Source organism: Dipodomys ordii, unplaced genomic scaffold (genome assembly GCF_000151885.1).
Source record: "Dipodomys ordii isolate 6190 unplaced genomic scaffold, Dord_2.0 Scaffold148, whole genome shotgun sequence".
Lineage (NCBI taxonomy): Eukaryota > Metazoa > Chordata > Mammalia > Rodentia > Heteromyidae > Dipodomys > Dipodomys ordii.
Window position 1 is genome coordinate 42,335 of NW_012267364.1, and position 13,671 is coordinate 56,005.

At 37.5% G+C, this 13,671-nt stretch overlaps 1 protein-coding gene across 1 annotated transcript in view; it reads right to left on the minus strand.

The window, feature by feature from the left end:
* Positions 1-507: 507 nt before the first annotated feature.
* Positions 508-13,671, minus strand: part of Bmpr1a (bone morphogenetic protein receptor, type IA) — a 132,779-nt gene continuing 119,615 nt past the window's right edge. Inside the window, exons 8-13 of the mRNA XM_013032094.1 lie at positions 11,330-11,474; positions 9,698-9,890; positions 7,158-7,455; positions 5,233-5,408; positions 3,198-3,328; positions 508-3,108 (exon numbers count right to left, since the gene is read on the minus strand). Of these exons, the coding sequence (XP_012887548.1) occupies positions 2,983-3,108; positions 3,198-3,328; positions 5,233-5,408; positions 7,158-7,455; positions 9,698-9,890; positions 11,330-11,474 (1,069 nt within the window). The 3' untranslated portion in view covers positions 508-2,982. The remainder of the gene's footprint in view (positions 3,109-3,197; positions 3,329-5,232; positions 5,409-7,157; positions 7,456-9,697; positions 9,891-11,329; positions 11,475-13,671) is intronic.

Below are 13,671 nucleotides of genomic sequence, written 5' to 3' on the forward strand. Positions count from 1 at the left end.
TAACACAACAGTTTATGAAAACAAAAAGGTCACTTTCTAGGTTTACAAACACTTCTAGACATTGGAAAGGCAACATAAAATGCTGATGAAAAAAGCTTTTGTAAAAGTACTTCCAGAGAAATTCAGAAATGAAGTCATAATGAATTAAAGCTTAGAGTGATCACTGAAGCAAATCTAAATATGCCCTACAAAATTACTTAACAGTGCAAACAAATGCAATGAGAAATTTCTTTGAGAATTTTACTGTTTCTATTCAGGGTATTTTTGCTGGTTTGTTTTCATACATTAAATATTTAAAGAGACTGAATGAAACCATAGGCTTTTTTTAGTCCTGGGGCTTGAAATGAGTGCTGTCCCTGAACTTTTTTGCTCAAGGCTAAGTTCTACCCAAGTCACAATTCCCCTTCTTGCTTTTTGGTAGTTAATTGGAGATAAAAGTCTCATGGACTTTCCTGCTCAGGATGGCTTTGAACCATGATCCTCAGATCTCAGCCTCCTAAGCAGTTCCTGGCTTGACACCACAAACTTTAAAAACACTACATTGTATATGGGACCAAATCATAGATTCCAAGATTAGGAACTAAGGAAGTACATGATAGATACTTCCTCTTACTGGTGTCACATATTCTGTCTATATTTGACTTACTGGATGAATTGTCAAACATAAGAGAAGATTGGGGGGGGATAGTTTTAGATACCTTCTTTATATTTTAGGATTCCAGATGAAGTAGCAGCTGCTTCTTTTAAAGAACACATTATTCTGTAAAATGTTTTTACTAATCAAGTTTCTAAGATTATTGACAGCACTAAGACCAAGTTAATTTTAAAATCATTACAGTAGCCTCACATAACTGTCCATTTTTGCCTCAACACACCATTAAAAATATTTCTAAAAAAATTTTGCCTTTCCTATGGATGATGACAAGTAATTTTAAAGATTTATATTTTGACAAGTCAAAAACACATCAAAGTTAACTTAGACTCAGTATGCCATATTTTCTAAGTGTTCTCAAATCACAGCAATTCTTATGAACTTATCTGTCTTTCTCAGGAAGCAGGTGGGGAACATATTCTGAAAAAAGCAAGTTGAGTATTACCAATAGACAAATATGCTGCTCTTTATGAATACCTGACACTCTAATTATTATGTTAATGAAAACTTAGGAAAACAGCTGAAGAACTCAAATTTGTGAAATAAGATGTGTAGAGAGTAAGCTAAGTTTCAGCCTCAATTGGCAGTCATGTTTTTGGTGCTAGATGAATATATGCTCTGATTTCTTCCCACTTAATTTAAACTTTTTTGGCTGTATGGTGATGCAGTCACATTGACTTCATGTTTTATGAAAGGAAACTGTCTCACTTGAAGTTCTCATGACTTGTGTGCTCAGCATAGCTATAGTATTTAAAAAGCATGACAGGAGTGTACTATGGTTAAGTAAATCAGAACTGTTCTTAAAGAGATAAAAAGTCTTCTGTAAAATATGTATAATTTGATTGAATAATAGCTATATACAGTTGTACAGATACTGACTAGATACAGCTATAGAGACAACTATTAGTTGTAGATACAGATACTGCTCGACTCCTCACAGTCTTTACAAGTTAGAACCAGAAATCATAAACCCAAAGATCTCAAATGATTTAGATGTCTAAAACACATTAACAGTCATTGATAAATTTATATCAGCTCTGATAAATTTATAATTATAGAATCCTTTCATAAAGAAAAACTGAGATGGTATTATCTTAACAAAGTTTTTGCCTAAAATTAGAAAAGTCCTAGATTTGATGTATTACTTTGAATATATATGGATTCTGAAAACTCATTATGTAGTTCTACTTTCAAACAATTTTTTCCCCTAAGGATGGGATGTGAGGTACATATGAGCTGGTTCTATAGGATGAATGTACATATGAATATATTAATATTCATATGAATCTATGTACATATATAAAATATGGTTGTAAAGGAGAGGATATTTGCAAGTAAAGCACATTACACACAAAATATAAATAACTTCCCTTTTAAAAGTTACTGAGCATACAGAATGCAGGAGAAATATAGGCACTTACATTGCTACCCAATATGGTAATTTACTTCAGTAAGAAGTATTTTCTTTACAAGCATGGTTCATGGCATAGGAAGCTCCAACTTTGGATAGGAGGCTTTCCATGGTAAAAATAACAATTTAAAAAACAGATGGTGGTAGAAAGAAAACAATCCACATTTACGGATACTTCTGACTTCTTTTGGCCTTATAACAACAAGTATGTTAAAAATAAACTTGGTGGAGAAGCTACCTCGTTTTCAAGGTGAGGTATGGCTTTTAACAGATTGATGAACCTTGGTCAGATATTGCATTTTTTAAAGCACAAAACCATTGGCCACCAATATCTTTCTGTGCATTCATAAATAATTTTCTTCTAATTCCAATGGCAACAGAGGGTCCTGACGTGCACTTGCAGGCAGTCCATTAGAAAGAAGGCATGGCGGACTAACATTAGTAAGCTGTATCCTAGAGAGATAATCCAGAGGCTATTTTACAAAGTTAGAACACAAACATTACATTTTCTTAGGCAGAAGGCAAAAGTGTGTATTTCTTCACTCTGCTCAACTCATTTTCATTTATCTCCTAAGGCTTTCACAGAAAGCACCATTCTATGAACAGGCAATTCAGTACCCAAAGTTTGACTGGAGACTTATAATCAGGATTGCGGTCTTGATGTAGTTCATAAAACCCAATTTAAAAAAAAGGCATCAGTAACTATATTTAAAATAAAGCTGTCCACATATAAAGAATGAAGTGTTTAGAAGTTCCCAGCTTGTCTTCTACAGAGTACTGAGAAGTTTGTTAGCAGCCTGTGAAGGTGTAGTGAGGAGTCTGAGAACCAAGGACCATCCTTGGTCCATGCTAATTCCTCCATTCCTTTGGTGCCAGAGGATCTGGCAGTCTAGAATTCCTCCTCATGACTATTTCACTGTCAAATCTTTACATCTTGGGACTCAACCATCTTGGCAAGTGTCTTCTTGATTCTCAGTGCTGTAAGTCTGGAGGCTGGATTGTGGGCCCAGCATTCTGACATTAGCTTCAACACTGCTCGTAGACACTGAAAAGCAAAGAGAATGTGAATGAGAAGAGGGTATACCTGTGGTAACATTCGCTAATCACTTGTTACAGGGGTTCAGCTCCACTTACTTCATCACTGTTCCATCGGTTAGACACAATTGGCCGCAAACGTTTGACACAGACAACCTCACGCATGTCTTCATAGGAAGGGTCACTGGGCACCATGTTGTAGTATGGCAACTGGTACTCTTCCACTATCCCTGCAGGGAATGAGAAAACATGATAAGCACAAACATGGCAAACAAAATGCGGGATCTCTCACTGAGTTACAGAACTGCAACAGATCCCTCCATAAAGAAGGAAAAGAGGGGGCTGGGAAGTTGGCTCAGTGGTAGAGCGCTTGCCTTGCATGCCTGAGGCCCTGGGTTCGATTCCTCAGCACCACATAAGCAGAAAAAGCTAGAAGTGGTGCTGGGCTCAAGTGGTAGAGCGCTAGCCTTGAGCTGAAGAGCTGAGGGAAAGCACCCAGGCCCAGAGTTCAGGCCCCATGACCGGACCCAAAAAAAAAAAAAAAAAAAGGAAAAGAGGATGTGGGTGTGATGGCTCATGTTATAATCTCAAGTGTTTACACATGTCATCCTGGGAGGCAGCCTTCAGGAGGATCATATTCAAGGTCAGCCCAGGAATAAAGTGAAAGTCAGTTTCAACCCATAAGCTGGGTGTGGTGGTATGTGCCTGTGATCCCAAGTAGCCAGCAGGCTGGAGAGAGGAGCATCCCAGTCTGAGCAGACCTGGGAAAAATGTCAGACTCTCTCTGAAAAATAACTAAAGCAAAAAAGGGTTCAAGAGCATGGCTCAAGTGGCAGAGGAGCAGCCTAGTAAGCGTGAGGCCCTGAATTTGAACTCCCAAAACAAAAGTTTCCCCTCAGCAGCACATATACTAAAACTGATTGATGCAAAGAAGACTAGCAATGGCTCCAAGCAAGGATCACATGCAAACTCATGAAATGTTGCTTTTCTTTTTTAAAATTAAAAAGTAGGGGGGAAAAACAAAAAGCTGGGGGTCAGTGGTTCACACCTATAATCCTTTGCTACTCAGAAGGCTGAGATCTGAGGATCAAGGTTCAAAGTCAGGCTGGGCAGAAAAATCCATGAAACTCTTTAGCTCCAATTAACTCCCAAAAAGCTAGACGTGGAGCTGTGGCTCAAAGAGGGGTAGTCTTGAGCCAAACAAGCTCAAGGCCTGAGTTCAAACCCCAGGACACACACACACACACACACACACACGCTGGCAGGTCTCTACACACACATGTGCTGGCAGGGTCTCTACTGAGCTCTGTATGGCAACACTTCACATATGTCACACTTCATTGAGGGAAGAATGAATCTCAACCTGAGAGGCTCCCCTGGGAGAGGACTTTCAGAAGAGTGTCTTGGTTTTCTCTGAATTTTGCTGCAGGCACCTTAGCTGACTCTGACTTTCATCCTTATACTATAATAAATCTGAGCAGTGAGGATGATTACATGAGTTCTATGAGTGCTACCAAAGGACTCGAAAATAAGCTTGTGGACCCAACATACAAAACATCTAAATAACATAAATGGACCTTTGTGGGGGAAGGTAATACTAAACTCAAGGCCTCACGAGGCAGGTGTTCTACCACTTAAGCCATATCCTTATCTCCTTTTAGCATTGTTTTTAGACAGTTATTCCTGATTTTTGCTCTCTGGCTGGGATTACGCATGTGAATCACACATTTCCAGCTTGATGTTTGAGACAAGGTCTCACTAACTTTTTGCTCAAGATGGCCTTAAACTGTGATCTTCCTGATGTCCACCCCCAAGTAGTTGAGATTATAGACATATGACACCATGCCTGGCCATGAAATTTTTATTTTTTAGACAAAACATACATATAAAACCTGAAAATAGGGCTAGGAAGGTGGCTCAGTGGTAGAGTGCTTGCCTTGCATGCATGAGGCCCTGGGTTCAATTCCTCAGCACCACATAAGTAGAAAAAGCCGGAAGTGGCCCTGTGGCTCAAAGTGGTAGAGCACTAGCCTTGAGCTGAAGAACTGAGGGACAGTACCCAGGCCCAGAGTTCAGATCCCACAACTGTGGGGGGGGGAGGGGAGAACCCTGAAAATAATACTCAAACTCTTACCTCCTGTGATACAACGACGAGCCATTTCCCAAATGATTAGGCCAAAGCTATAGATGTCTGCCATTATGTAGGGCTGGAAATGGTTTTTATTTAGGCTTTCATCTAGCACTTCAGGAGCCATGTAGCGTTTAGTGCCAACTCTGGTATTCAAGGGTACATCAACTTCATTTGTATCACTGCAACAGAAGGAAGACAATGCACAGGCTCAAAGTCAAGAAAAAAGTAGTTTTCCTATTTTTCTCAAATATATCAAAATTTCTGCCTAAATACGTATTCATTTCACCTTCCCTGTCAGAAATCATTGGGGCCAGATATATTATGAAATTTAGCATCTTTAGAGTAGAAAATCATATATCCTTTCAATATGTACTATATACTTAATACCCTAGTGGGGGTTACTGCAGTATCTTAACCTTAGTGCTCTGTCTGCAGTAAACACTAATGACTTCACACCGAAGCCATTAAGACAATAAACACCTTACTTATACAAGGTATCTGTGTTCACTGTTCAAGTCAGTTTTTGCCATTGAGTTTGGGGCCTCTTTAAGAGAGGGTAGATAACTATATGTAAGAAGTGAACATGAAAATAAAGAGGAATAATTTTCTTTTCCATTCTCACAGGTTAGTCTCAGCCTTCAAGAGACTGGATTACATTTTTTCCTTCATGGGTCCTATGAATTTAGTTATGTTAGCAATGTTTTCATACACATCTTGATGTTAATAAATTGCTGATCAGTTTTACAAGTTTTGGGCTGAATTTTAGAGTTAAATACATGAATACTTTGTTGCTTGTGCCTTGAGGCCTGGTAGGTTCTGGAAATTATCTTCAAGCAGAGTTCAATATAATATCTTGTATTTTTGAAAATAGCATCTAGGGGGCATTTATTCTAACATATGCTACTTATACCTAAATCAACTTAGAATACTAATTAGGGAGAAAGATTTAGATGGTGATTATAGTTTTATTCATTAGTAATTTTATGGTCTAAAATGAATTCTGAAATAACAAATGTATTTTTGTTATATAGGGCTTCAACAGTTCCTAAAACTTTGTAATTCTCATTTTAAAAAATTAACAATGATATACCAAGTAGTAATAAAAAACAGCATACTTATCTCCATATATTTATGGGTATAAACTGAAACCCTTTCTGAAGGGATAATACACAGTATGCCACAATTAAGTATATGAAAAAAAACAACTATTTTTTTGGGGGGGGAGAGGGAGGTTGGTCATGGGGCTTAAACTCCGGGCCTGGGCACTGTCCCTGAGCTCTTTAGCTCAAAGCTAGTGCTCTACCACTTTGAGTCACAGCACCACTTCCAGTTTTCTGGTGGTTAACTGGAGATCAGAGTCTCATGGACTTTCCTGCCCAGGCTGGCTTTGAACTGCCATCCTCAGATTTGAGCCTCCTGAGTAGCTAGGATTATAAGTGTGAGCCACTGGTGCCCGGCTATGCAAAATTTTAGTAGCCCCTCTTCTATAGAAGTCCATCATCAAGAAACACTTGCAGAAATCCTCAAGGATATATGTGGGTAAAATACAACAATGTCTTCTCTTTTTAAGAAATACAAGCTTCAAACAACTTTAATGTTTTGTAATATGGAAAAACTTCTATTTCATAAAAACTGTACCCGTAAAAAGGATGAAGTAGCTGTATACAAACTGAAGTAGGAGGAATTCTACAGCAGGAAATCAAGAACTGTGTATAGGCTGAGGATGTCGTTCAGTAGAAAGACTGTATGCTTGCATAGTGCAGGCCTCAAATTCAATCCCCAAGAATCAAAAAGAAAATAAAGAAGTATGACAGAATAGTTTTTTTTAAAGAAACCTTTCCACCCCCTATCTTAATGAATGAAAATAAACAAATATCTTTTAGAGATTAAAATAATTTTAAAACAGTGGGCAAAGAATCATGATGTACCTGTTGAATTTAACAGCAAGGCCCAGGTCAGCAATGCAACAACTTCCATTTTTCTTGATAAGGATGTTTTTGCTCTTTAGGTCTCGATGAGCAATTGCAGGCTTTCCTTGAGTGCCATATATTTCTGTATGGAGGTGGCACAGACCGCAGGCAGCTGAATAAGCCAACTTGAGCAGGGCTCTGGTATCTAGTGTGGCACACTTCAGAAAGTCGTAGAGAGATCCATTTTCATGGTAATCAGTAATCAAATAAAGTTGAGTCCAGGAACCTGTGCCTTTAATGTCTGCTGCTATAAAACCTGTTCAGTTATGTTAAAAAAGTTAGCTATCAGAGATCACCCTGAATAGTTATAAATGCTTATTCAGAATACTAAGAACAATTTAGGTATTATGTGTATTATATGCAGCTAACTTAATTTGCTTGGCAAAATCTCCTAATTTACCCATAACGCACCATCCCATAGCTGCCTTGTTTACACAATGGCCACAATGTTGCCATACCCATATCCTTCACTTATCTTCACCTTCTCTCTTCCTCTTTTCCTTAACAAAGTGGTCACGGGAGCTATTCTGGGTTGAATAGTGTCATACCCCTCCCCTGCAATCTTGTCTACCGGGAACTTATAAATGTAACCTTATTTAGGAACAGGGTCTGTATAGATGGAATCACATTAAGATGAGGTCATGGTGGATTAGGGTAGGACTAAGATAGAAATACGATTGTAGACATATAGGAAAGAAGGCCATGGGCAACAGACACATGAAGAAATGCTCATCCGCCCTAGCCATAAAAGAAATGCAAATCAAAACAACATTGAGATACCACCTCACCCCAGTTAGAATGGCTATAATCAAGAACTCTAATAACAACAGATGCTGGAGGGGATGTGGACAGAAGGGAATCCTATTGCATTGTTGGTGGGAGGGTAAACCTGTTCAACCACTTTGGAAAGTAGTATGGAGGTTCCTCAAAAGACTCCACATAGGTCTCCCCTATGACCCAGCAATCCCACTTTTGGGCATTTACCCAAACAATCATAAACAAGACCATACTAAAGCTACCAGCACAACTATGTTTATTGCAGCATTATTTACCATAGCTAAGATATGGAACCAACCCAGATGCTCCTCAGTAGATGAATGGATCAAGAAAATGTGGTATATACACACAATGGAATTCTATGCCTTCATCAGAAAGAATGACATTGCCCCATTTGTTAGGAAATGGAAAGACTTGGAAAAAATTATGCTAATTGAAATAAGCCAGGCTCAAAGAAACATAGGTCCCATGGTTTCCCTTATTTGCAATAACTAGTGTATGTCTGAGACAAGCAGAAACGGTCAGATAAGTTGATGTTAGGCGAAATGAATCCCAAGATAAGGACTCAAATGGTTTTTCTTTCTTGGTATAACCCCTGTTTTCACTGTTTTTGATGTTGGTATAATTTGGGGAGGGGAAGGGAAAAAACAAATTGTTTAAATAGGGATACAGGCGGACTCATTGCAATGATGAGATGTACAAGACATTATGTCTAAAAACGAACTGTACAACTTTGGCGGGGGAGGACGGGGTGGGGGACAAGAGGTGGGGGGTGGGGGAAATGGGAGGTCAGGGATTGTAAGGGGAAATAAAGGAGGAGGCAACAATATTTGATAAGAAATATACTCATTATCTTGCCCATGTAATTGTAACTCCTCTGTACAGTATTTTCACAATAAAAAAAAAAAAGAAATGTACTCATTACCTTGCTCATGTTATTGTAACCCCTCTGGTACGGTATTTTCACAATAAAAAAATGAATTAAAAAAAGGCCATGGGGACAACAGAAAAGAGATTGGAGTGCTGTCTAAAGGCCAGAGAACACCAAAGGGCAAGAAAGGATGCCCACCGAGAGAGCATGAGAGAGAGCATGGCCCTGAGAACAGCTTGATTTCCAATTTCCAGCCTCTCTAGAGCTACAAAGCAATAAATACACTTCTGTTGTTTTCAGCCTTCTAGTTCATGGTAATTTGTTATATTACAAATAGAAAACCAAGTTAAGTGCCTGTTTTATGCCTGGCAACAAGCTATGTACTCTTCAAATCAGTAAAACAGTTGCTGAAAAGAAAACTCAAAAAAGCTATAGACCCTGCTGATCAGATAATGCTTAAATTACTTCATATTGTGTGAATGAGATGGGAAGCAGAACACATGCTAAGTACAGAACATATGATGAAGCTGCATGTTGGCTTGTTAAGCTAAAGAAAGGTAAAAGTAAATATAAGAACATATAGCCACAGATACCCCAGAAACACCTTATTTCTATAAAGACTTGGTTTCCACACTACTATATGAGTAAGTCTACTGAAATAACATTTATTGTCCATTTGAAATGCACTGCTATTTCTTCAGGTAGGCAGTAAATAAATGAAGGGCCTGAGTATAGTTTTAATGAATTTCTGATAGCCAAACATATGAAGTTGAATTCATGTGGATACATTATGCAGGTTTCCACCTGCAGCTTTAACCCTGTCAGAATACAGAGCAGACTGAGTACTCACCAAGTATATTTTCATGGCGCATGAGCACTGTTTGATAGATTTCTGTTTCTCGAAACCAGCTAGCTTCTTCAGTGGTAAAAAATACTTTGACTGCCACTTTTTCACCACGCCATTTTCCCATCCACACTTCTCCATATCGGCCTTTACCAACTTGTCGAACCATCTGAATTTGTTTGGCAATAGTACGTTGAACCTTTACAGAAAAAAGTAAAAAGTTTTGAATCTTGATAAATAGAATCTAGTAAGAGATACGATAAGCCATTCCATCAAAAATCTTGGTATAACCAATCAACCAACTCCAGCATTAAAATGTATAAGATATTTAAAAGAAATAATGTACCATGTATTCTGAAATCATACACAGTAGAGCAAACTACAAACCACAACACAGTCATCTTTGGGTAGTTTCCTTCCTCACAAACTCAGGCTTTGGGCAACAGAGAGCAAATGTGCTGCAAGCGAAGATTTGACAATGTTTATGCATCCAGGCTTGCCCTTTCTTTCTGACTCCAACAGAGTACCATGTGAACTGCTAATATTATTTATAAATTGTATTGCCTAGTTCTACCTGAGCAAGTCTAGCAAACACAGTTCCTAGCAGACTCACAGAATCATGTGGCCTAGAGCTATAAAATAGATAGGATTATAGACATGGGCCACCAGTGTGCCTGGCCCCACTTGGTTTATTTGAAACAGGGTCTTGCTAATTTTTTGCCTGAGATGAGCTTGAACCAGGATTCTCTTATCTTTACTTCCCAAGTAGCTGGGATTACAAACATGAGCAACTATGCCCAACCTGAACATCAACATCTTAATACAGAGTACAATCTTAATACTTTAAATAGAGTCCTCTGATTCATAAATTGAAGATATATTAATACTCATTTAGATCTTCATTTTATAATTTTCACTGTGAAAGTCTTACATTTAATAAATTTCTTAATTTTCATTTCACAATTATTTGTTGCTAGTATAAATTAATTCAATAATATTTATACAATGACTTCATATTCTATAACCTGATAACTTACTAGTTGTAGAAACCTTATTTTATCATTGTTGGGATTTCCTATGTAAATAATCATTGTCTGCATATGAAGGTAGTTTATCTTTCCAACTCGACTACAGATTTCATTCTATATGATTATCTTGTATCTATTTTTTTTTTTTTTTTGTACGTCCTAGAGATTGAACTCTGGGCCTAGAAACCATCCCTAGCACTCTACCACTTGAGCCACAGCACCACAGGCAAGCACTACCACTTGAGCTACAGCGCCACTTCCAGCTTTTTCTGCTTATGTGGTGCTAAGGAATCGAACCCAGGGCCTCATACATAGAAGGCAAGTGCTCTACCACTAAGCTACCTTCCCAGCTCCCCAGCCCACATATTTTTAATTCAATCTAATCAGGGTGTGGAGCAGGAAGATCATGAATTTGAGGCCAGCCTAGGGAAAGGTATAAGACCCTGTTTCAAAAATACAAAAGCCAACCTTCAATCACATTTCTTTCTTACTATGGCTCTTATTTGTCTCATATGTGTATATCTATATATATATATGTGTGTATATTTGTATACATACACACACACACACACACACACATAAGTTCACATGTCTTATCTTTATAACTTACCAATAAAGGTAGTCCCGATCCACTACCAGAGCTTTGTGACTGGTCAATAAGGTCTTTTAATGATTCTCCTACTGGTATAAATGCTTCATCCTGTTCCAAATCACGATTATAACGACGTCTGCTTGAAATGGTCTTGCAATAATGTCTTTCAAATAAAGCAGAAAAATCTGTATTAACATTGGAAAACTATAAAATTTTGAGCTAAGAAAAACTGGTCCTCAATACCATCACCTTCCTTCAGATAGAATCATATCCAAAGCTGTCTTGTCACAGGAAAATAGGCTGTTACAGTATGCCTAGAAATGGGAGTTTAGAAAGCAAAACGCTGTGTTGTAAAAATGGAGAGATGTCTACAGAGCACTGGTTGATTAAAAAAAAAAAAACTGAAAAAAAGCTAGGCATGGTGATGTATATCTATAATGCCAGAACTGAGAGACACAGAAAGATCTTCAATTTAAGGATAACCAGAGCTAGCTAGAGCTTGTCTTAAAAACAAAACAAAAACATGTAAGTGGCATCCCACCTGTAAAAAGTACTTAATTTTAAAATTCTGTCATGTCAAAATTTAAAAAGATGAGAAAGGATAGGCAGTGTATTTGCTTTCAACTTCATATTTACCCATTTATGATTCTAACTGCATTTTTAAGTTAAATGACAAAAATATATTTCAGCCAGGCCCAAAGAAACATAGGCCCCATGGTTTCCCTTATTTGCAAGAACTAGTATATGTCTGAGTCAAGCAGAAAAGGTCAGATAAGTTGAAGTTAGGGAAATGAACCCTAAGATATGTATTCAAATGTTTTTTTCATGCGATTGTTTCTAACACGTTTATAAGCTTAGTTCTTCGTTGCTTTGTATGTCCCTCCCCCATAGTATAACCCCTGCTTTCACTGTATTTGATGTTGTTATAATTTATGGAGGGGAAGGGGAAAAAAACAAATCGTTTAAATAGGGATACTGGTGGACCCATTGCAACAATGAGATGTACAAGTCGTTATGTCTAAAATGAACTTTACAACTTTGGTGGGGGGGGGGGAGGATGGGATGGGAAGGGGAAACAAAGGAGGAGGCTACAATGCTTGATAAGAAATGTACTCATTATCTTGCCCATGTAATTGTAACTCCTCTGTACAGTATTTTCACAATTAAAAATAAATAAAAATAAAAAAATAAATTAAAAAAATATATTTCATTTTGAAAAGGGAAAGAATTTGCCATGACTTGGCCTGAGACCACATTTATTCCTCAAAGTTTACTAATGTAATTGGTGTTTTAATAAACATTTCTGTGCTCTTCCCTTAGGTGCTGATGTGTAATTTTCCTGATGACATACACAAATCCAATTTTATACATACTACACCAAGCTGCTTTCCAAAGTAAAATTATACTCCTACCAAAAGAAAAACATCACAATATCTATTTCCTCTTTCCCTAAACCTTGAAGTGTCATATTTTTGGACTTTTGCCAGTCTGGATGAGTATGATTTAATTATCTTTCCTCTAATTATTAATGAGTCTGAATTATTTTCCTTCTCAGTTTCTTTCCCTCAACGGCCTACTCAATTAAGGTTTCATATTTTCTTCTATTGGTTCACAAGACTCCTTTATATAACCTGGACATTAACCAACTTAGTCTCTAATACTTGTATGTTACCATAATGTTCTCTCAGTCTGTGATTATGATGACTTTCCAGTTTATGGTGTTTTATGTCAATTTTTAATTTTAATGTAGTAAAGTGACTGATCTCATTTCAATCTTTCTAACTCTAATGTAATAAATCATTCTCTCAATGTTTAAATTTTTTGATTTTCTCATTTAGTCCTTAATCTATTTGGAATTTGTATCATGCAATGGAAATGAGAGAACAAACCAAAATAGATTTGTTTCCAATATTAGGTAGCCATATTTACATGGTTCTGTGCATGTTGTGTGTGTGCATGCATGCACCAGTAATGGGGCTTCAACTCACAGCTTGGTACGTGTAGTCCCTTAGCTTTTTCACTCAAGACTGGTATTCTACCACTTGAGCCACAGCTCCACTTCCATATTTACAGTTTTATTTTCATTTTTAAAACTTTACATAGACTTGCCTGGTATGATTGGGCACACCTGTAAGCCAAGCATTCAGGAGGCTAAGTAAAGCAGAAAGATCACAGGACCTGGCCAACCTGGGTTATATAGTGTAACTTTATTTACGTGTCTCTAAACAAATAATCATAAAGAAAAAAAATACATAGGAAATTGACTCAAATGGCTTGAAATTCAAAGGCACAAAAGGCTGTACAGTGAAAAATCTTCCTCTCACACCCATCTCTAAGTCATCAAATCACTTCTTTGGAAA